The sequence below is a fragment of the Barbatula barbatula genome, assembly GCF_947034865.1.
Source record: "Barbatula barbatula genome assembly, chromosome: 15".
Taxonomy (NCBI): Eukaryota; Metazoa; Chordata; class Actinopteri; order Cypriniformes; family Nemacheilidae; genus Barbatula; species Barbatula barbatula.
Window position 1 is genome coordinate 3,395,238 of NC_136778.1, and position 25,401 is coordinate 3,420,638.

At 41.3% G+C, this 25,401-nt stretch overlaps 1 protein-coding gene across 1 annotated transcript; it reads left to right on the forward strand.

Moving 5' to 3' along the window:
* Positions 1-111: 111 nt before the first annotated feature.
* Positions 112-25,370, forward strand: LOC306904564 (plasminogen-like; the record flags this gene model as incomplete). The annotated part of the gene is made up of 32 exons (XM_079474552.1): positions 112-238; positions 7,738-7,864; positions 8,084-8,202; positions 8,286-8,451; positions 8,551-8,669; positions 8,865-8,991; positions 9,220-9,338; positions 9,538-9,703; positions 9,803-9,921; positions 10,286-10,403; positions 10,812-10,889; positions 10,976-11,107; positions 13,100-13,206; positions 13,324-13,469; positions 13,553-13,705; positions 16,720-16,846; positions 17,704-17,830; positions 18,060-18,178; positions 18,262-18,427; positions 18,527-18,651; positions 18,934-19,060; positions 19,141-19,259; positions 19,343-19,508; positions 19,608-19,732; positions 19,888-20,023; positions 20,132-20,250; positions 20,614-20,731; positions 21,140-21,217; positions 21,336-21,467; positions 22,454-22,560; positions 23,022-23,167; positions 23,538-25,370. 32 exons carry the CDS (start codon positions 112-114, stop codon positions 23,700-23,702), a joined length of 4,125 nt encoding a protein of 1,374 aa, XP_079330678.1. The 3' UTR covers positions 23,703-25,370.
* Positions 25,371-25,401: the final 31 nt, after the last annotated feature.

Genomic DNA, 25,401 nt, shown 5'->3' on the forward strand with positions numbered 1-25,401 from the left:
ACTCCTTGTCTTGCCATCACAATTTGGCCCTTGTCAAACTCACTTTAATCCTTAGATATTGATTGACAAACATAATATGACCTGGTCCATGTCCTTGTTAATGATTGATAGATGACAGACTGGACTGTGATGTTTGTTGTAACTCACATTCAGAAGCTCTGTGCTCAGTTTGCTTGTCAAAGCTCCAACATGGAAGTAAAAAAAACCGGTATTTTATTCTGTCTTTTCCTCTTCTCAGGTAAGACAATGAAGTTCATCTCTGTTATTCTTTAAATTAGTGTAAAATAAAATAAATGATCAATATTGTAGCAACGAAAGAGCATGGTCCCTTTAAGCTATTCTCTGTGTTCATCTTGTCTCTATTTCTATTGGCTGTGTAATGTGTCAGTCAGAGACGATGTGCGAGTTACGGAAAGAGAGGAGTTTCTAGTGTAGTCTACAGGTTGTTTTCATGCTCATCGCATGGTCGGAAAAGCTGCCGCCCTGTGCCGGAGCGAGACAACCAAACAGTGTGAGGTTTGACAAGTAAACGGGATATATCGTATACTGTACCGTTGGTGAGTGTACTGGGGTAACCAACCTGTTGAAGAAGTAAAGTGAATGTTCGGAAAGCGAATCCTTTGTCGTGGCTCGTTACTACCACGCACTCACACAGGCTAACGTTTAACGAGGCTAACTAACTACACACGCGAACACGACAACTGGTGTCAGAAGTGAAATTACAACTGCAATTGCCAACGAGGAAAGGGCCATCGGACGCCGGCGAGACAACAGCGGATGAACAGTAAGCTAATTTGTTAACAATCTTTGAGGACGAGAGGCAAGCGGGCTACGTCATTGCGCCGATGAGAACCGTGTGGACTCAACTGTAAGTGAATTGACGGAGATGAGAGACTCAATTACTCCTCAAGTACATTTGTAAAGTTGATCGAAATTTTCTTTTAATTATAATTAAGAGATGTCTCAAGAGGAATTGTGTCAGGGAGCCATGGCAGCAGCTTCTGATGTCAGCCAACCCCCAGACTGGTTGAAAGTAATGCTCGAACATCAAAATAAGAATAATAAGCAACTGCAAATGATGATGGCTCCAATATTGACTCATATTACCAGTTGTACTCAAGCCCCCCAAACGTCAATGTTCACTGCGCCAAGAGAGTGACACACGTGAGAACTCCCAGGCAGTGGTCAGAGAAAGGAGGCTGCCTTATACAGATTCACCTTTCCTTCAAGATAATACTGAAAGGGCACGCAATGTCACGGGTGGGCCGTTTGCTGCCGAGCTGGAGGTAATACAGCAGAGAGCACGTACTTCGGGTCCCTCCAGGGCTACCCTCTCCATGGAAGCTGGCGCAAGACAACGTAACACTGAGCGTGGTTTCCAGCCAGTGCCACAGACTTCTGGTGTCGATCAACGGTCTAGTACTCCTCACTACCAAGGCCAGCCGGTTGCTACGGAAGGTCCCAAGGCAAAGCTCGCTGTTTTTGATGGTAGCGGAGACTGGGAAGCATTTCTGGTACCATTTGAGAGACAGGCCAGAAAGCATAGTTGGAGTGGGGACTACAGAGTGGACTGTTTGTACGAATGCCTAAGGGGGCCAGCTATTAAGTATGTCTGTTCGCTCCCTGAACATATCCGTGAGGACTACACCCTTCTTAAAGAGCAGTTAACGCACCGTTTTGGTTTGCGCGACCCCCCAACCACAATCAGAAGGAAACTAGGAGAGCTCCGTCAGGTCAAGGAGCCGACAGCCGAGTTTGCAGAGGAGGTGCAACGCTTAGTCACTTTGGCCTACCCTGGCGTGGAGCTCGATCTGCAGGAGCAACTTGCTACAGACTTCTTCCTCAAGGGTCTTCATAATCAGAAAGTTGCTTATGAGGTAATGAACAAAGATCCCTATTCATTAGTGGAGGCTCAAAGATTGGTGGAGGCCCATGAGCACAATTATCGAGCTACTGTGGGCCGCGATATTGATGTGAAGGGCAGAGCTAGACGTATTTCCTGGGCGGATGATGAGGAACAGTCCATTGATTCCCCGACAGCTTCACGCAGAGTTCAAAGTTCGAGCTACGCTACTGCAGACCAGGTGGCTGTTCTCTCACAGAAGATGGCGTCCCTAACAGAGCAAATGGAGAAGATGAGTAAGAGCTATGTGTCTGCTGATCAGTTTAACATCCTAATGCAAAAGATGGAGCGGCTACAATTGAAGCTGGATAACCTTGCAGCCAGGGAGCTGAGAAAGCCAGAGGAGGTAAATCAGGACAGGAGGCGAGGGCGGTCTCCGACACAAGATGGCAGGCTACGAGCAGGAACTAATTCGCCAAGCCCCAACCGCAATGGAGTAGGTTTGTGCTATAACTGTGGGGAAGAAGGGCATTTCCGCAGGGAGTGCGTCAGGCCATTAACCCCACCACGAAAGTCGAGGCAAAGTAGCAGTGATCAGAACCACAGTATCACTTCAAAAGGGCTAGAACGCTGGAGGAGCCAGTCCCCCACACCACAAGTGTGGCAGAGGCCCAAAGTTTGCTTATGGATGTGACCATAAACTGCATTCCAACACAAGCCGTTGTGGACACAGGAGCTGAAGCAACAGTTATCTCTGAGACATTGTATCAACAGTTTCCTCTCAATATGCAGACAGCTACAACTCTGACACGTCTCCATAATGCGGAATCAGGAAAAGACATGACTGCAAAAAGTGGACTGAAAGTTACATTTCAAATTGGCACCTGGTGCACAGAGTGGGAAGTACTGGTTGCCCCGATTCGCGACCCTGTCCTTTTGGGGCTGGATTTTTTGCAAGCCGCAAACGTAACCATCCATACAAGTGGTAGAGTGTTCATTGAAGAAGAACTAATCCCCACTAGGATCGTTGGGGGTGATGGAGCAGATTATCACATCGCTCGAGTAGTCTTGGAGACGGAGACAATGTTACCGCCGGAAAGTGAATGTCTAGTCTGGGGTGAAGTGGACAACCCAAAGCCTGGTGTCTGCGCAGTTCTGGAGCCCTACCTGATCACGGAAACTGTGGCCTCAGGCAGTGTTGTCATCACCATGGAGCGCAGAGTGATTGTGAGGCTCTGCAATCTTTCCAGAAATAAAACAACCTTGGTAGAGACATATCCAGAGGAGGATCTAATGGAAAAAGATTGTGTCAACACCCAAGAACAAAGAGACGACACAAATCACTCAGAGCTGAGACGACTGACAACAGCCACAGATCTACCCGAGCACCTGCAAGCCCTTTATGCCGCTGCAAGTGAAACATTAAGTGATGCTCAGCAACAACGACTTATTGAACTCTTGCTATCATACAAATTTATCTTCGCTGCTTCCGATGTAGACCTTGGCCTGTTAACAGCTGTCACACACAAGGTTAACACTGGGACTGCTGGGCCTGTACGCCAGCCAGTCAGACGGACTCCCCTTGGATTTCAAGAGGAAGAGGAGAGGCACCTTAATGCTATGCTGGAAGCGGGAGTCGTCACACCCTCTGCCTCAGAGTGGGCGTCACCCGTGGTGTTAGTTCACAAAAAGGACGGAGTTGTTCGCTGGTGTATCGACTATCGGCGCATCAACAGCTTGACAGCCAAAGATGCTTATCCTCTCCCCAAAATTGAGGAATGCCTGGATGTCCTTGGGGGAGCTTGTGTCTTCTCTACATTAGACCTGCAGTCTGGCTACTGGCAAATCGCGGTGAATGAGATGGACCGAGCAAAGACCGCTTTCATAACTCGCTACGGCCTCTACGAGTATACCCGCATGCCCATCGGACTGTGCAATGCCCCCAGCACTTTCCAGAGGGCGATGGAGCTTGTTCTTCGAGGACTCCAGTGGGAAACGCTCTTAATCTACTTGGATGACATCATCATCTTGGGAAAAGGGGTTGATGAAAGCCTTGATCGACTGGAAACTGTATTCCAACGCCTTTTCAGCTATGGACTGAAGCTAAAGCCATCCAAATGTCACCTGCTTAAAGAGGAAGTCCTTTTCCTGGGCCATGTGGTTAGCGGCGAGGGTATACGGCCCAATCCATCTTTGATTAGTGATGTGAAAGCTTGGAACCCCCCCACAAGTGTACATGAACTGAAAGCTTTTCTTGGACTGTGTAACTACTATAGGAAGTTTGTGCCGGCATTCTCAGAGCTGGCCAGTCCTCTTAATGAACTCCTAAGGAAGGAAGCAACATTCTCGTGGACTGAGGAGCACCAGAATGCTTTCACACAGCTCAAGGTAAAGTTAACTTCTGCACCTGTGCTTGGATATCCTCTAGTGGAAGGAAAGTACATTTTGGACACTGATGCATCAAATCACAGTATCGGTGCAGTGTTGTCACAACTTCAGTGGGGAGAAGAGAGAGTCATCACTTATGCAAGCGCTCACCTTACACCAGCTCAGAGGAGATACTGCGTAACGAGACGAGAATTGCTAGCTGTTGTTTTCTACACCCGCCAATTTCGACACTACCTGCTTGGCAAGAATTTCCTTCTACGCACTGATCACAACAGCCTTACCTGGTTGTTCCGGTTCAAACATCCCGAGGGACAGCTTGCCCGCTGGTTGGAAGAGCTGTGTCAGTATGACTTCGACATCAAACACAGAGCTGGAAAACTTCACTCAAATGCTGATGCGATGTCAAGACATGCTGGCGTGGCCCAAAATATGTGCAACTGCTATCAAGCAGGGAACAGTGTTGCAAATCTGCCATGTGGAGGCTGTAAACAATGCCAAAAGTTGCATGACCATTGGGAGAGGTTTGAAGAGGACGTTGATGATGTAGTGCCACTCGCAGTAAGGAGCATTGAGTATGTCACAGGGGAACAAGTTGTTGAAAACCCTGGCAAGGGTGAGGAAGAGAGGGCAGCTGCAGAGTTGTTGGGAGCACCACGGGTGAACTGGCTGGAAGTTTTCCCAAAAGAAAAGCTGGCACAAGAGCAGAGAGCTGTTCCTGATTTAGGCATCCTGCATGAGTGGAAACAGGCAGGAACTCTTCCAACAAAGGATGACGTTGCATTGAGAAGTCCAGCAGTAAGGAAATTCTGGCTGTGTTGGCCACAAGTTGAACTTCATCAAGGAGTCCTTTATTATCGTTGGGAAAGGCCTGGAGGACTCCGTCCCTCTCTATTGTTGCTAGTACCAGCCTCGATGCAAAAAGAAGTGTTACTAGCCTGTCATAATCCACCCCAGTCTGGTCATTTTGGAGAAGGAAAGACTTTAGAGCGACTCCGTCAAAGTTTCCACTGGTATGGCATGGGTGGAGATGTACATTTGCACATACAGAGGTGCGGGCACTGCAATGCTTGCAAGGTTGCTGGACCGACCAAGAGGGCCAAACTTCAGAATTACCAAGCAGGGGCACCAATGGATCGGATCCACATTGATATACTGGGCCCATTCCCAGTGTCTAGTTCAGGAAACAAGTACGTCTTAATCATTATTGACCAGTTCACTCGATGGGTGGAAGCTTTTCCTGTCCCGGACCAAGGGGCGGAAACTACGGCCAAGACACTCGTCTACGAGTTCATCTCCAGGTTTGGGGCACCACTGGAGTTACACACAGACCAGGGTCGAAATTTTGAAAGTTCACTGTTCAGAAATGTTTGTAGTCTCCTGCAGATCACGAAAACGCGGACAACCCCCTACCATCCTGCTTCCAACGGACAAGCAGAGAGGTTCAACCGAACGCTCCTTCAGATGATTCGGTGTTACGTGAACCAGGAACAGAAAAACTGGGATGAGCATCTTCCACTTCTTACAGCCGCGTACCGCAGCTCCCAGCATGCAGTCACTGGATTCACACCGAATAGGCTCATGCTTGGAAGGGAGGTTTACCAACCCCAGGATCTATGGTCCGGTGTTGCAGAGCAAAGGTCGGACAGTGTGGAAGTGCCAGATTTTCTGTATAACCTGGAAAAAGGGCTGAGATACACACATGACGTTGCCAGGGAACACCTCCATGCAGCCCAACAACGACAAAAGAAGATCTATGATCTCAGGGCTCAGGAGAGGAAGTACATTGTTGGAGATTTGGTGTATATGCGGGACAGTACTAAAAAAAAGGACAGAGCCCAAAACTCCAGCCACCATGGAAAGGCCCTTTCGTGATATCTGCCTGCTGTGGCCCAGTACTGTATGAGGTTCAGGGGTTACGGCAAAAGAGAGTCATGCATCATGATCGTCTCAAGCCCTATGACTGTGACGTGATTCCAGCGAGGGTCAGACGCCAGAGGAGTGAGATTCTGCGAAAGAGTAAGGGCACCCCTGACAACCCTGTTCGGCTAGAACCCCTGCAGGAGCCGGAACCATCTGCAGCCCGGGGGGGCAGTGAAACGGAATCCATTTCTTCTGACCCTGAACCCCAGGAGAACCAGGGTATGCAGAAGAAGCGGCAGCCAGCAGCTCGGAGACGTAGGAGGAACAGGAGTGGACGTGGACTAATGTCGGACATAGTAGAAAAAGAGACAATTAAGAGAACGATTAAAGGAAGAGAAATACGGAAGCCCATGAGATACGACAGTTAATGCTTTATTATTGTCTTTTATTGTTCATTACAGTTTTTATAGTTCAGAAATTGCTGGGTTATTACTGTTTTCATTTTACTGAAGGGACTCAGTATTGTTAAAATGGGGGATAGTGTAGCAACGAAAGAGCATGGTCCCTTTAAGCTATTCTCTGTGTTCATCTTGTCTCTATTTCTATTGGCTGTGTAATGTGTCAGTCAGAGACGATGTGCGAGTTACGGAAAGAGAGGAGTTTCTAGTGTAGTCTACAGGTTGTTTTCATGCTCATCGCACGGTCGGAAAAGCTGCCGCCCTGTGCCGGAGTGAGACAACCGAACAGTGTGAGCTTTGACAAGTAAACGGGATATATCGTATACTGTACCGTTGGTGAGTGTACTGGTGTAACCAACCTGTTGAAGAAGTAAAGTGAATGTTCGGAAAGCGAATCCTTTGTCGTGGCTCGTTACTACCACGCACCCACACAGGCTAACGTTTAACGAGGCTAACTAACTACACACGCGAACACGACAAATATCTATGATTAATGACGCTCATTTTATCTGATGCGATTATTATGATCAATTCTGTTGCCTCCAGTTTTCCGAAGGTACTGCACTGAACATAAAGTTACAATTATGTTTTTTAAGGCTGGTCTGGAAATTTGTGTTATTTCCATTTGCCTGGTTTTAATTATGTCCACCCAGATGTCCAGTCTCTACCTCCAAAAGATTATGTACTGAAGAGGATCAGGAAAACAAGTCTTCAAGATGTGGCACCCTTTCATTGAATATGTTGTCCATTTTAAATAACGCCTTATTATTGACTGCTATTGATTGATTTTTCACTTTAAGATCGACCACAGCTCTAGGGATTTGTTGTTGAGTGTTAGAAGGTTGTTAAATGTGATGTTTCTTTAATCAATTTAAATATATAAATATATGTTTAGTAAGCAAAACTCAACCATAGAGCAAAAATAATCTCTTTGCGGCCATGCACTATTCTTGTACATTTTTTATAATGATCTTGAATAAACAAAAAACTTTTTTTATTCAATGGAATGAAACTGATATAATGCTAATGTACAGTTACAAAGAAACTAAGATCTCTAAAAACATATTTGTTTTAAATGTAATAAGAAACTGAAGTCATGATAAAACAATCATGACCATAACAAAATGACTGACCCTTGTTTGATGGAGGCTGTTTCTGTCACACACACTTAAATCTGCTTTTGTATAGCCGCAGAAGATTGTATGACCTGCAGAGGAGAAGACTACAGAGGCAAGATCTCCATCACTGAGAGTGGACACACATGCCAACGCTGGGACTCTCAGACACCACACAAACACGATTATGTGCTTTCAATGTGAGAAACTAACACTATTAGATTGTGGCGAGCAGGGCGGGATGAGAGCCGTGAGGGGGCTGCCGGCATTTTACATTTCCGTTTTGTTGTTTGATTATTTTATTAAAAGTCTGTTTTACATTTGCCGGTTCCCACCTCTTTTATTGAACCTTGTTACATTGATGATCATAAATACAATTTCATCAATCTAGCAGAAGTATACATACCAATTTTTTGTAGTTTACCTGAGAAGAACTTGGTGGAGAACTATTGCAGGAACTCTGATGGAAAGACCAGACCCTGGTGTTATACCACAGATCCATCTAAACACTGGGAGTTCTGCTCTATTCCTCGATGCAGTAAGATTCACTCCTGTCAGCCTGTCAGAAATCACTGTGTCAAATATTAAAATCATCCATTATGGGTCTCCATTTCCTTGTAGCGACTGAACCCCCTAAAATTGTACCAGAGCTCACCTGTACTACTTCTGGAACAGGAAGACATTACAGGGGCACTATTGCTGTGACCAAATCAGGGAAATCTTGCCAGAGCTGGACATCTCAAACTCCTCACAAGCATAACAGAACTCCAGAGAACTACCCCTGCAAGTAAGCATCAATAAGATGTGTTGAGAGTTATTGAAGTACTGGTTATTTATTCTCTTTCCCATTGTAACTTTAGTCACTTTAAGAATCATTTCATTACAGAGGTCTTGAGGAGAACTACTGCAGGAACCCTGATGATGAGAAAGCACCCTGGTGTTACACCACAGACCCTAAGACCCGCTGGGAATACTGCAATGTGCCCAATTGTAGAGATCAACCTGGTCTGTATTGTAGCATTCTGGTTTTAATGCTAATGTACAGTTACAAAGAAACTAAGATCTCTAAAAACATATTTGTTTTAAAATGTAATAAGAAACTGAAGTCATGATAAAACAATCATGACCATAACAAAATGACTGACCCTTGTTTGATGGAGGCTGTTTCTGTCACACGCACTTAAATCTGCTTTTGTATAGCTGCAGAAGATTGTATGACCTGCAGAGGAGAAGACTACAGAGGCAAGATCTCCATCACTGAGAGTGGACACACCTGCCAACGCTGGGACTCTCAGACGCCACACAAACACGATTATGTGCTTTCAATGTGAGAAACTAACACTATTAGATTGTGGCGAGCAGGGCGGGAGGAGAGCCGTGAGGGAGCTGCCGGCATTTTACATTTCCGTTTTGTTGTTTGTTTATTTTATTAAAAGTCTGTTTTACATTTGACGGTTCCCACCTCTTTTCTTCCTTTTATTGAACCTTGTTACCTTGATGATCATAAATACAATTTCATCAATCTAGCAGAAGTATACATACCAATTTTTTGTAGTTTACCTGAGAAGAACTTGGAAGAGAACTATTGCAGGAACCCTAATGGAAAGACTAGACCCTGGTGTCATACCACAGATCCATCTAAACACTGGGAGTACTGCTCTATTCCTCAATGCAGTAAGATTCACTCCTGTCAGCCTGTCAGAAATCACTGTGTCAAATATTATATTGTCTGTATTGTAGCATTCTGTTTAAAAATCAAATATTCCAAAAATATTTTCTCCTGACTTGTTTTTTTCTGATCATGACGTTACAATACTTGAATCACTGTGTCAAATATTAAAATCATCCATTATGGGTCTCCATTTCCTTGTAGTGACTGAACCCCCCAAAATTTTACCAGAGATCACCTGTACTACTACTGGAACAGGAAGACATTACAGGGGCACTATTGCTGTGACCAAATCAGGGAAATCTTGCCAGAGCTGGACATCTCAAACTCCTCACAAGCATAACAGAACTCCAGAGAACTACCCCTGCCAGTAAGCATCAATAAGATGTGTTGAGAGTTATTGAGGTACTGGCTATTTATTCTCTTTCCCATTGTAACTTTAGTAACTTTAAGAATCATTTCATTACAGAGGTCTTGAGGAGAACTACTGCAGGAACCCTGATGATGAGAAAGCACCCTGGTGTTACACCACAGACCCTGAGACCCGCTGGGAATACTGCAATGTGCCCAATTGTAGAGATCAACCTGGTCTGTATTTGTCGGTATTTGAGGAGCCACAGAATAACTCAAATTAATTGCATGACTTGTAGATTCTTGTTTTCCTTCCTTGCACTATAAACAAATAATGTGATTATTAAGTCATGACAAAAAATGCATTTACATTAACGCATCAAAATAAGTTTAGCAATTTCAACTTTCAACAACTCATCACTAGTCAAGATTTTAAATACTAAGTTGAAATCACTTGCATAGCCAGTAATAAAGTAAATTATTAAGTAATTTATTTCATGTGTAGCTGGTAAAATACAATGTGTAATGTACATTCAGCCATTTAGATCATTTGTAACTATGTGAAATATATTGTATGACTGGAATTTTCCTGTTAAATCAGGGAGTCTGAAATGCGGAAAACCAGCAATGGAACCTAAACTTTGCGTTGGGCAGCGATTTGTCGGGGGATGTATTTCCAGACCCCACTCCTGGCCTTGGCAGATCAGTCTTCGAATCAGGTACACAAACCTCCCTCATTTGCCTTTGTGTTTAATACTGTTAACAACTGAAGATCTCTGGTTTTGTACCATTGATATTAGGTAGGTAATCGTGTAATGTAATTTTTGAGTTCAATCAATCTGTTTTGAAAACTTTACAGTAAATACTAGAAAAAGAAATGCTGAACAAACATTTAAAGACCTAAAACACAAAATATGTGAAAATAATGCAATTAGGGGCATTTGGCATTGACTTCTGCACACAGTTGTGGAATCTAAAAGAAAATGTTATAAAAACTTTGGACAAATTTAGCAACTTTGCATTAGCAACGTTGTTTTAGTATTTTATCTTTGAAAAACTGCTATAAAAAGGACTTGTTTTTTTCAGAACAAACTAGGTTTTAACAGTAAATACATTTTCTGTTATAGGATCGATAAAATTCATTTCTGTGGTGGAACTCTGATCAATGCACAGTGGGTCCTAACCGCAGCCCATTGCCTTGATGGGTGAGTGGCTGTTTTCATCTTATAATCATTTAACCATTTGAGGGGATAAGAAAGCAATGGTTACATTTTTACCTACTATTATACAGGCCACACATCTCAAAGATCTTCCTTGGAATCCACACAAAACATGCAATTGAACCGTCCAAACAGGAACGAGATGTTTCTAAGATTGTTATGGGACCATCTGGAACTGACATTGCTCTTCTCAAGTTAGACAGGTCAGAGAATTCACTGTTGACAATTGTTGTCTTTAACAAACATTAATTTCAATGTTAGATAAAGGTGATTTTAATTCATACTTTCAAATTTATTTGATGTTAAAATAATTTCTCCAAGCCTCATGATAATGTACTCACTTAACTACATGTAATTATTTGGTCCAATTCTGTTCTTTGTTGTACTAAATGAAATTTATGAACCTATATTAAAAGAGTCTAAGCCAGGGCTCTTCAATAGGCGGCCCGCGGGCCACATCCGGCCCGCAAATGATTTTTTTTGGCCCGCTTGATGCACTAAAAGTGTATTCAGTTTCATTTGGGTTGGCATGACATCACCGCACGAAAACACACGAAGCACTCTGATCTCACATAGCTCTCGCGGTACTCCATCAGCCAATCACAATGCTAGCGCGAAAATGCAAACGGCGCAGGTTCATTGACAGCTAGTGACAAGGGTTGACAGCGAAATCATGGCGATTGTAAAAAAGAGAAAGGTAGACAAAGAATATTTAAAAGCGAATGGACTTAACAGTTTTGTTTTATTTTGCCTGACCACCACAATGCAAAGCCAACGTGTTTATTATGCACAAGACCGTGGCGGTCTGCAAGAATGATAACTTGAAACGGCATTTCGGGGCATTGCGCAGAAATTTCAAATGCAGTTATCCGGAACATTCTGAAAGCCTGTAACCGCAGCATTCTTACGTGTGGCTTGGAACCTGGCAAAGGCCAAAAAACCGTTCACTGACGCCGAATTAATTAAAACCTGTGCAACTGACATGGTGGATAAACTTCTAAATCACGACGCGAAAATAAAGAAAATGGTAACGGAGCAGGTTCCATTATCTGATTGCACAGCAACAAGAAGAGTGGAGCCATTGGCGGGTGAGTGCCTGTCTAATCTGTTATAAGACATAAAGAAAGCAGAAGCCATATCACTCGCAATAGACTCGTCTCGCGAACTAACCGACATTGCACAGCGGCGTTTGTCCGATTTTTTTTATGGGAAGGATTTCCGCGAAGAGCTGCTTTGTTTGCTGCCGATGCATGGCCGCACAACCGGTGAAATACTTTTTAACGAACTAACGGAGTTCTTTAAAAATAATGAATTAGATTTGAGCAAAGTTGTTTCTGTCGTTACTGACGGGGCTCCCTCAATGGTTGGACATCAAAAAGGCCTGATAAGCACTAGCTTCATAAATCGGTGTTGAAAAATGAAAGAGACGATGGATGCAGTCACGAGGCTGGTAAACTTTATTCGCGAGAGCTCGAGTCTGCCACATCGTCGTTTCCGAGCTCGTCGTGTGCTGAAGAGAGTTTGTGAATATAATGTTACTGTTTTATCAAAACTGAGGAAATAGAACTAATAAAAAACATATTTATATTGTGATTTTTTTAAAACAAATAAACAACTGTAAAAAATAATAATAATAATGACAATAATAATAATAATAGCAGAACAAACATTGTAGTTATCCAATTATAGTCGGTGGCCCTTGACTTGCTATTGTTAGTAGAATTTGGCCCTTGGTGAAAACTAATTGAGGAACCCTGGTCTAAGCCATATTTAAACGAGTAGTTGGACTCCAAACGGTTGAAGGTCAAAATTAGAGTTTCAGTGCAGCTTCAAAGGTCTTAAAATGATACCAGACAATGAATAAAGGTCTTATCTAGCGAAACGATCGGTCATTTTCACAAAGAAAAATTACAAATGTATATGCTTTATAAACACAAATGCTTGCCTTGCTCTGTATTGTTCTGCCTTCAACTATTTGGAGTCCATTGAAGTCCACTATATGGAGAAAAATCCTGGAATATTTTCATCAAAAAACCTTCATTTCTTTATGATTACTAATACATAAACATATTGGATGACATGGGGATGAGTAAATTATAATGAAAATTTATTTTGAAGGTGTACTACTCCTTTAAAGCAGAATATTTGAATAAAATCAAGAACGCAAACTCACGATAGAGTTTGTCTCATTTTAGGCCTGCAGTAATAAATGATCAGGTATCACTTGCGTGTCTGCCTGAAAAGGACTACATTGTACCAGATGGCACTGAATGCTTTGTGACCGGCTGGGGAGAGACACAGGGTAGGTGGTTTTACAAACCAGACGGATTGTTTTTCAAAACACATTTGATTTAAACACATTTATACTTCAGTTTACTTAAATAATTATACTGTAGTTTCAAGCTTTTCTGTTCTTCAGAAACTGGTGGAGAGGGTTACCTGAAAGAAACCAGCATACCAATAATTGAGAATAAAATCTGTAACAATCCGTCGTTTTTGAATGGCCGCATAAAGGATCACGAGATGTGCGCTGGACACAAAGATGGCGGAACAGACAGCTGTCAGGTCAGAAACATGCACCAAATTCTATATCCTACATATGCGGTGCAATGTTACGCCTCATGTGCATTTTGTTCTCAAAAATTTAGGGTGACAGCGGTGGACCTCTCGTCTGCAAAGCAGAGAACAAGTTTGTTCTTCAAGGAGTAACATCATGGGGTGACGATTGTGCTCAAGCCATGAAACCTGGAGTGTACGTCCGCGTCTCTAAGTTTGTCAGCTGGATTGAACAAACCCTGAAAGAAAACACAAATTAAACACAAATGCATTCTGCAGTGTGGAATTGAAATGTACAACTAAAATAAAATGTTTAGGAAACTGCTTATATTGGACACGTTATTTGCACAAGGTTCACATATACCAGATAAGCTTCGGTTATGTGCGTTGTACCAGAATTTTTAAAAGACTCCAAACATCTTGTGTAAACTCCACCATGAAACAAGAATTGCATTTTATCTTCACACGTAAACAATTCAGATTTTTTTGTATATATAAAAATGGATCATTCATGAAGATAATGTGAAAGTGAAAAGTGAAAGTGATCTTTTGTCAGTTATGGTCACCCATAAAAGAAATGTGACCTCTACATTTAACACATCCGTTGAGTAGTGAACAAATGCACTGCAAGTCATGAAACCACACCCGGAGCAGTGGGCAGCTATCACTGCAGCACCCGGGAAGCAAGTTAGGGATAGGTGCCTTGCTCAAGGGCACGTCAGTTGCTTCCTGCTTGCACTGATAATCGAACCTCAATGACCTTCTGGTTACGAGTCCGACTTGAACTTTCTGTATAATATTTTAACAATGCCTTTTTTCTCTTTCTGTTTGAATGGCTTAATTAAAAACGTACAGCAATATTGAAGAGCTGAATAACATCTTCATAACCCTTCACATCAGATAACGAATAATAAAATGCAAATATATTTCACACTTGGCTGAATGGGGAAAATAATACTGGCTGAAACAGAAATGGAAGAAGCTGTACGTGAAGTGGATCTACTCTCATCGACTGATGAAAGAAAGCAGGGTATTCTGTTCCTGCTTAACCCTTATGTCGCTGTTGCCCCTTGAACCTGCTCTCGGACTGGCCGCGGTAACCCAGTGCCACACCTGGAGATACTGTAGCGCACACCCACATCTCAGTTTTTTGAGTGAATTAAACTACAGTATTTCTGATATTCATAATATTTCAACCGCTGTGCAGTGAAATTTAACAAATGTGCAAGAATGAAACATGTCCTGTTCAAAAGTGACTGCTTGCCCACTTTTACTCTACTTAGATTTCTTAAACCGAACCTGGAAAACACACAAAAAAGTGCAAAAGCACAAAGGCTTTTAACCTGTTATCTTCTTGAGCAATTTGAGCTGTAGTAGCTCGTCTGTTGAATTTGACCACAAGAGCCAGCATTTACTCCCCATGTGTATCAGTGAACGTTGGTTTCAGAAGGTGGCCTTGGTTCAGTGGTCTCCAGTGTCACCGGTTCACCACCGTTCCTTCCTTGGACCACTTTTGATAGTGTCATGGTTCTCGTGGTGAGACACGGAGAGAGGACCCAGGTGCAGACAGCGGGTAAGGGGTTAACAAATAATAAAACAAAGACCCACGAGGGGGTAACAGAACAAAACATGGATATATAACATGACAGGACTAAGACCAACTACACTGAAACAAAACTTAAATTAACTCTTTGACATAAACTACACATGACCAAACTAACATAACACAGGAACTCACCACACAAACCACAATGAACCAGCACAAGACAGAAGACACAAGGGCATTAAATAAGGGAGCAAATCAAGAGAAAAACAGGTGAAGGGCATTAATCAATAACGAGGGTAACGAGAGGATGGGAACAAAGACGAGACAGGAGAGAGAGTATGGAAGGCCATAAGAACAATAATTGCCTCTCTCCACACAAAACATGAGATTCTGTCATGATCCTGCCACTAAACCAAGAGAAACATGACATGATGCGGCAGAATCATGACAGAAGCCCTTCCTAAAGGAGCAGCAACCTGATGCTCCTAAAGGCACAAACAAGACAAGACAGACAATGACAATAAAATCAACATGATAAAACAATAAATCAAAACAAGCAAGCACAAGAGTCCAAGGTAAGGGGCACACAAGAGTCCAAAGGGAAGTCCAAACATGGGCAGACACGGACTGGGTAGCTCCGGCAGAAACAAACTGGATAGCCGGCAGTCACAGACAAGATGCACTGGGCTGGAATGGCCGCATACACTGGGCTGGAATGGCCGCATGCACCGACCTGGAATGCCCAGCTGCACCGACCTGGAATGCCCAGCTGCACCGACCTGGAATGCCCAGCTGCACCGACCTGGAATGCCTGGCTGGGGATCGGTTGCGGGCAACAGGATTCCGGCAGCTTCAACCCTGGAGGGAAGACCGGCAGTCTCAACCCTGGAAGGCAATCCGACGGCCTCGGGCCTGAGCAGGAATCCGGCAGTCTCAACCCTGGAAGGGAGTCCGGCGGCCCTGACTCAGGAAGGGTGTCCGGCGTTCTTGGCCCTGGAAGGGAGTCCGGCAGCCTCTAACCCTGGAGGGGAACCCGGCAGCCTCTACTGCTGCCACAACGATCCCTCTGTCTGCTGGGTCCGATTATGGCTGGTTCATTCTGTCATGGTTCTCGTGGTGAGACACGGAGAGAGGACCCAGGTGCAGACAGCGGGTAAGGGGTTAACAAATAATTTAATAAATAATAAAACAAAGACCCACGAGGGGGTAACAGAACAAAACATGGATATATAACATGACAGGACTAAGACTAACTACACTGAAACAAAACTTAAATTAACTCTTTGACATAAACTACACATGACCAAACTAACATAACACAGGAACTCACCACACAAACCACAATGAACCAGCACAAGACAGAAGACACAAGGGCATTAAATAAGGGAGCAAATCAAGAGAAAAACAGGTGAAGGGCATTAATCAATAACGAGGGTAACGAGAGGATGGGAACAAAGACGAGACAGGAGAGAGAGTATGGAAGGCCATAAGAACAATAATTGCCTCTCTCCACACAAAACATGAGATTCTGTCATGATCCTGCCACTAAACCAAGAGAAACATGACATGATGCGGCAGAATCATGACAGATAGATACTGACAACTCCTTGTCTTGCCATCACAATTTGGCCCTTGTCAAACTCACTTTAACCGTTAGATATTGATTGACAAACATAATATGACCTGGTCCATGTCCTTGTTAATGATTGATAGATGACAGACTGGACTGTGATGTTTGTTGTAACTCACATTCAGAAGCTCTGTGCTCAGTTTGCTTGTCAAAGCTCCAACATGGAAGTAAAAAAAACAGGTCTTTTATTCTGTCTTTTCCTCTTCTCAGGTAAGACAATGAAGTTCATCTCTGTTATTCTTTAAATTAGTGAAAAATAAAATAAATGATCAATATCTATGATTAATGACGCTCATTTTATCTGATGCGATTATTATGATCAATTCTGTTGCCTCCAGTTTTCCGATGGTACTGCACTGAACTTAAAGTTACGATTATGTTTTTTAAGGCTGGTCTGGAAATTTTTGTTATGTCCATTTGCCTGGTTTTAATTATGTCACCCAGTACTACCTTTATATTTAAAAAATCTTAATGAAGGTTAAAGTTCATGGACGTTTTATGACTTCGTAAAGCCATTGTGGAAAGATCCACATTCACCACACAAATTCAGTGGATTAGAGAAATGATGTCCAGTCTCTACCTCCAAAAGATTATGTACTCAAGAGGATTAGGAAAACAAGTCTTCAAGATGTGGCACCCATTCATTGACTGCTATTGATTGATTTTTTTACTTTAAGATCGACCACAGCTCGAGGGATTTGTTGTTGAGTTTTAGAGGGTTGTTAAATGTGATGTTTCTTTAATCAATTTAAATATATAAATATATGTTTAGTAAGCAAAACTCAACCATAGAGCTAAAATAATCTCTTTGCGGCCATGCACTATTCTTGTGCATTTTTTATAATGATCTTGAATAAACAAAAAACTTTTTTTATTCAATGGACTGAAACTTATATAATGCTAATGTACAGTTACAAAGAAACTAAGATCTCTAAAAACATATTTGTTTTAAAATGTAATAAGAAACTGAAGTCATGATAAAACAATCATGACCATAACAAAATTACTGACCCTTGTTTGATGGAGGCTGTTTCTGTCACACAACCCTTAAATCTGCTTTTGTATAGCCGCAGAAGATTGCATGCACTGCACCGGAGAAGACTACAGAGGCCAGATCTTCATCACTGAGAGTGGACACACCTGCCAACGCTGGGACTCTCAGACGCCACACAAACACGATTATGTGCTTTCAATGTGAGAAACTAACACTATTAGATTGTGGCGAGCAGGGCGGGAGGAGAGCCGTGAGGGAGCTGCCGGCATTTTACATTTCCGTTTTGTTGTTTTTTTATTTTATTAAAAGTCTGTTTTACGTTTGCCGGTTCCCACCTCTTTTCTACCTTTTATTGAACCTTGTTACATTGATGATCATAAATACAATTTCATCAACCTAGTAGAGAAATACATACCTATTTTTTTGTAGTTTACCTGAGAAGAACTTGGAAGAGAACTATTGCAGGAACCCTGATGGAAAGACTAGACCCTGGTGTTATACCACAGATCCATCTAAACGCTGGGAGTTTTGCTCTATTACTCGATGCAGTAAGAGTCACTCCTTTCAGCCTGTCAGAAATCCCTGTGTCAAATATTAAAATCATCCATTATGGGTCTCCATTTCCTTGTAGCGACTGAACCCCCCAAAATTGTACCAGAGCTCACATGTACTACTACTGGAACAGGAAGACATTACAGGGGCACTATTGCTGTGACCAAATCAGGGAAATCTTGCCAGAGCTGGACATCTCAAACTCCTCACAAGCATGACAGAACTCCAGAGAACTACCCCTGCCAGTAAGCATCAATAAGATGTGTTGAGGGTTATTGAGGTACTGGTTATTTATTCTCTTTCCCATTATAACTTTAGTAACTTTAAGAATCATTTCATTACAGAGGTCTTGAGGAGAACTACTGCAGGAACCCTGGTGATGAGAAAGCACCCTGGTGTTACACCACAGACCCTGAGACCCGGTGGGACTACTGCAGTGTGTCCAGATGTGAAGATCAATCTCAACCTGGTCTGTATTGTAGCATTCTGGTTCAAAATCAGATATTTCAAAAATATTTTCTCCTGACTTGTTCTTTGTTTCTGAACATGACGTTACAATACTTATTCTTTCTCTTGGAGATTAAAATGGTCATTTGAAGAAATATAAGCAAACTCAGTCCAACAAGGACCAAGTTCAGTTGAAATCTGCAATTTTATCATTCATTGTAGACATTAAAATGACACTGTCTGAACAGGTGTTTTCTGAGATTGTTTCCTGTGATGTCATTCTGTTAAATTTGCTCTTGAGTAGCTGCAGGAGATTGCATGCACTGCACCGGAGAAAACTACAGAGGCCAGATCTCCATCACTGAGAGTGGGCACACCTGCCAACGCTGGGACTCTCAGACGCCACACAAACACGATTATGTGCTTTCAATGTGAGAAATTACAACAAACTAATAGAGCGTTAATGAAATATTGTGCCCTTAGTACAAGTACACAAAATGTGTTTTTGTAGTTTACCTGAGAAGAACTTGGTGGAGAACTATTGCAGGAACTCTGATGGAAAGACCAGACCCTGGTGTTATACCACACATCTATTTAAACGCTGGGAGTTCTGCTCTATTCCTCGATGCCGTAAGATTCACTTCTGTCAGCCTGTCAGAAATCACTGTGTCAAATATTAAAATCATCCATTATGGGTCTCCATTTCCTTGTAGCGACTGAACCCCCCAAAACTGTACCAGAGCTCACCTGTACTACTACTGGAACAGGAAGATATTACAGGGGCACTATTGCTGTGACCAAATCAGGGAAATCTTGCCAGAGCTGGACATCTCAAACTCCTCACAAGCATACCAGAACTCCAGAGAACTACCCCTGCCAGTAAGCATCAATAAGATGTGTTGAGGGTTATTGAGGTACTGGTAATTTATTCTCTTTCCCATTGTAACTTTAGTAACTTTAAGAATCATTTCATTACAGAGGTCTTAAGGAGAACTACTGCAGGAACCCTGATGATGAGAAAGCACCCTGGTGTTACACCACAGACCCTGAGACCCGTTGGGAATACTGCAGTGTGTCCAGATGTGAAGATCAATCTCAACCTGGTCTGTATTGTAGCATTCTGGTTCAAAATCAAATATTCCAAAAATATTTTCTCCTACCTTGCTTTTTTCTGATCATGACATTACAATACTTAAATCACTGTGTCAAATATTAAATTCATCCATTATTGCGACTGAACCCCCCAAAATTGTACCAGAGCTCACCTGTACCACTGGAAAAGGAAGATATTACAGGGGCACTATTGCTGTGACCAAATCAGGGAAATCTTGCCAGAGCTGGACATCTCAAACTCCTCACAAGCATGACAGAACTCCAGAGAACTACCCCTCCGAGTAAGCATCAATAAAATGTGTTGAGGGTTATTGAGGTACTGGTAATTTACTTTCTCACATTGTCACTTAAGATAAGTTTAGTTATCTTGAAGAATTATTTAATTTCAGAGGTCTTTTAGAGAACAACTGCAGGAACCCTGATGATGAGAAAGCACCCTGGTGTTACACCACAGACCCTGAGACCCGCTGGGAATACTGCAATGTGCCCAATTGTAGAGATCAACCTGGTCTGTATTTGTCTGTATTTGAGGAGCCACAGAATAACTCAAATTAATTGCTTGCCTTGTAGATTCTTGTTTTCCTTCCTTGCACTATAAACAAATAATGTGATTATTAAGTCATGACAAAAATACATTTACATTAACGCATCAAAATAAGTTTAGCAATTTCAACTTTCAACAACTCATCACTAGTCAAGATTTTAAATACTAAGTTGAAATCACTTGCATAGCCAGTAATAAAGTAATTTATTAAGTAATCTATTTCATGTGTAGCTGGTAAAATACAATGTGTAATGTACATTCAGCCATTTAGATCATTTGTAACTATGTGAAATATATTGTATGACTGGCATTTTCCTGTTAAATCAGGGAGTCTGAAATGCGGAAAACCAGCAATAGAACCTAAACTTTGCGTTGGGCAGCGAGTTGTTGGGGGATGTATTTCCAGACCCCACTCCTGGCCTTGGCAGATCAGTCTTCGAATCAGGTACACAAACCTCCCTCATTTGCCTTTGTGTTTAATACTGTTAACAACTGAAGATCTCTGGTTTTGTACCAGGCATTGATATAAGGTAGGTAATCGTGTAATGTAATTTTGGAGTTTAATCAATCTGTTTTGAAAACTTTACAGTAAATACTAGAAATAGAAATGCTGAACAACTTTTAAAGACCAAAAACACAAAATATGTGAAAATGATACAATTAGGGGCATTTGGCATTGACTTCTGCACACAGTTGTGGAATCTAAAAGAAAATGTTAAACTTTGGACAAATTTAACAATTTTGCATTAGCAACGTTGTTTTAGTATTTTATCTTTGAAAAACTGCTATAAAAAGGACTTGTTTTTTTCAACTACAAACTAGGTTTTAACAGTAAATACATTTTCTGTTATAGGATCGATAAAATTCATTTCTGTGGTGGAACTCTGATCAATGCACAGTGGGTCCTAACCGCAGCCCATTGCCTTGATGGGTGAGTGGCCGTTTTCATCTTATAATCATTTTACCATTTGAGGGGATAAGAAAGCAATGGTTTGAAAAGAATCTTGCTTTCAAAGCAAATGGTTACAGTTTTACCTACTATTATACAGGCCACACATCTCAAAGATCTTCCTTGGAATCCACACAAAACATGCAATTGAACCGTCTAAACAGGAACGAGATGTTTCTAAGATTGTTATGGGACCATCTGGAACTGACATTGCTCTTCTCAAGTTAGACAGGTCAGAGAATTCACTGTTGACAATTGTTGTCTTTAACAAACATTAATTTCAATGTTAGATAAAGGTGATTTTAATTTATACTTTCAAATTTATTTGATGTTAAAATAATTTCTCCAAGCCTCATGATAATGTACTCACTTAACTACATGTAATTATTTGGTCCAATTGTGTTCTGTGTTGTACTAAATGCTAAAGAGTCTAAGCCATATTTAAAGGAGTAGTTCACTTTCAAAATACATTTCATGATAATTTACTCAACCCATGTCATCCAAGATGTTTATGTTTTTTTTTCTTTAGTCGAAAAAGAAATGAAGTTTTTTGATGAAAACATTCCAGGATTATTCTCCATATAGTGGACTTCAATGGACTCCAAACGGTTGAAGGTCAAAATTACAGTTTCAGTGCAGCTTCAAAGGGCTTTAAATGATACCAGGCGGTGAATATAGGTCTTATCGAGCTAAATGATCGGTCATTTTCTAAATAAAATAAAAATGTATATCCTTTATAAAAATGCTTGCCTTGCTCTGTTCTGCGATGCTCGTTCATGACTTCACGTAATACGTAATTATGTTGACAACCAGCCCGTTCAACTTGTAAACACTGACTTTGTACTTCCACCTACGGCAAAGCGAGCATATATACATTTTTAATTCCTTTAAAAAATGACTGATTGTTTCACTAGATAAGACCCTTATTCATCATCTGGTATCGTTAATAGCCCTTTGAAGCTGCATTGAAATTGTAATTTTGACCTTCAACCATTTGGAGTCCATTGAAGTCCATTATATGGAGAAAAATCCTGGAATATTTTCATCAAAAACCTTCATTTCTTTTTGACTTAAGAAACAAATACATAAATATCTTGGATGACATGGGGCGAGTAAATTATCATGAAAATTTATTTTGAAAGTGAACTACTCCTTTAAAGCAGAATAGTTTAATGACATCAGGAAGGCAAACTCACAATAAAGTGTGTCTCATTTTAGGCCTGCAGTAATAAATGATCAGGTATCACTTGCTTGTCTACCAGAAAAGGACTACATTGTACCAGATGGCACTGAATGCTTTGTGACCGGCTGGGGAAATACACTGGGTAGGTGACATTAACAAGTATCCCAAAACAGACTCTTGGCAGTGAATGTAGCTTAATATTATAGGACATCTTCACTTAAATACTACACCTAAAATGTAAAATTCTTTCACCATTTACTTACCTTTATGTTGTTCCAAAACCGTACAACTTACTTCTATACAAAACTGTGACAATTCACACTGCTCCATTTAAACAAGTTGATAGTTTTTTTTTGTTTTTATACGTAATTTTGACTTCAGAAAATTTGTTTTGTGAAATAAAGACAGAAATGAAAAGCAATACTCACAAATACGAAAGTTTACCCTGAAATCTTTGAATGAAAAGTCTTGAACATTCTGCTACTAAAAACTGTTTGTATTTAACTGAAGAACAATATACTGTAAAATGTAAATAACATTTAAATTTTTTCGTTGAATAACTTCTGTAATAACTTCTTAGTTTCAAGCTTTTCTGTTCTTCAGGAACTGGTGGAGAGGATTACTTGAAAGAAACCGGTATCCCAGTGATTGAAAATAAAATCTGCAACAGTCCATCGTTTATGGACGGCCGTGTGGAGGAGACCGAGATGTGTGTTGGGGACATAAAAGGAGGAACAGACAGTTGTCAGGTCAGAAAACATGCAATGAAGTCTAAATCTTAAAAATGTTTATAAACAACGAGCCATAGATTATATAGACAGTATAATTTCTATTGCCCAGATTATCTGTACCTAAACAATATTTTTAAGCATCAAAATAAACCCCATTTTGGCCAAAAGGAAAGGAAGCAAAGCATGTCTGCATTAACTGTATGCACAGAAATCCCAAAATACATTTAACATTTTCCAACTATATCTTTAACTTGCATTGGCAGGGATAGTTATAGTCTCCCATTATGGCCATTCCTGATGAACATCCGTTTATACAATTATAGTTAATATTTGCAGTGGCATTAAGACTTGATATGTTATGCCTTTGTGCATTTTCTTCTCTCTTTAGGGTGACAGCGGTGGGCCAGTTGTCTGCAAAGCACAAAACAAGTTTGTACTTCAGGGAGTTACATCATGGGGTATTGGTTGTGCTAATGCCATGAAACCAGGAGTGTACGTCCGCGTCTCCAAGTTTGTCGATTGGATTGAACAAAGCATGAAAGAAAACGAATAAAGTGACTTAATAAAGTAAACTGATAATGGTTTAGCCAAAACCCTACCATATGCTCTCCAATGTAATCTAACCGTTCAGCTAATGTGTTAGAATGAATAATGCATAAAAAAATTATTTGGCCACTTCTTGTCTATTCTGTTACATCTCTTATACCGTAATGTATTTACAAGCCATGTGTAAAATCTGAAGAGAATCTTCTAAAATCTGGCAACACAGAGGTACCAATTAAAAATGTATGTAAGGTGGTGTAAAATGTTGGAGACGTAAAACCACCAACCACCTACTGGATCAATGGCGGAGTGCGTTCTGTCGTTCCAGCGCTCTGGGTTGTTATTGTTTACATTATTTTAACATTGTGTTATTTACTCCAAAAGATAAAAGGAAAACCTTGTCTTGGTCACTGCCAGAAGTCACTTGACCAGTTGCGTCTTAGATGGCTGCTCACTGCTAAAACGTACCTTTATGCTCTCCAATGCCAAGTTATTAGCCGGATCTCTAGAATTCTCAGCTGGTGTGTCCTTGCCACCTAGACAGGATTCTAGTCCGTCACAAACCTGAAGGGGGATTTGCGGTAACAAGGATGTGATGGGAAAAACATCTTATGCCGAAATCATAATATAACAATGTGATTACAGGCTCAGAAAAATGCAGAACAAATTTGAACATAACAATATATTAGTCAGGTACTGTATATGTTTCACGCCAATTACAATTCAATTCAGAGAAACAAAAACAAAACGTCAAATCCTCAAAGGTTAGTCTATAAGTCTAAGATGCATACCTGAAAGATGAGATCGGGGGGAAAAAAACCAAAGGGGTTCCGTGTTGTTCATCTTAATAAGAATCCCCTGAACATTTTGCCCGCTTCCAATAAATACCCAGACCAAAATACCCTTCCTCCACACAACAACAATTTACATCGTAATCAAATCTGTGCTGGATCTGATCAGGCCACAAATGGGCATTTACATGAAGACACGCCCTCAACAGTGAGCAGAATATCTTTAAACCCTCAAACCTATGTTATGATCTGCCCTACTGTGCGGAAATGAGACCATTGTACCAATCGCACGGAGACATTTCAAATTATACCAAATATGCATATGAAGATTCTTTGTTGGTATAAGAAAGGCTATGGGTGAGCTTTGAAGTGCTCCGAGTTGAGATGGAGAGAACGAGGAAAGAGAAGAGAACAGACGTGAAGGTGTTGGTAATCTTCATTCATCGTTGTATGCTGTCTGAGGTGGAGATGCAAACCCTATGGGGAGCTCATTGTGTTGGATGAAGTTCTGTGTTTCACATGATGTGGTGCCCTTTTGGTGTGGACACCTTGGCACCAGCCTTACATGAAGCCAATTTAAAAGCACAACTTTTGCATGGGATGTGATGTAGGGTATACGGTGTGTTTTTTTGTTTTTTGGCTCTGTTGGGCCAATGTTAAAAATTGCAAAATTATTATTATTGTTGTATTGACTTTGCTTAGTAGATAATTAATTGTTTATTTGAGACATGGATGGGAATTTTCTTTCTGGTAACTGAGAATTGATCTGTGCCCGTTATTTCTTTTTCACTACACTGTTATTGTTTGCCATGTCTTAATTTACAGTGTAAACCTAGAGAAAAATATTGTTGCCCTTAACGTTTAAATAAATAGATTTTAAAGGAACGAAGATTTCACTCCTTCCCTTTTTTCAGTTTT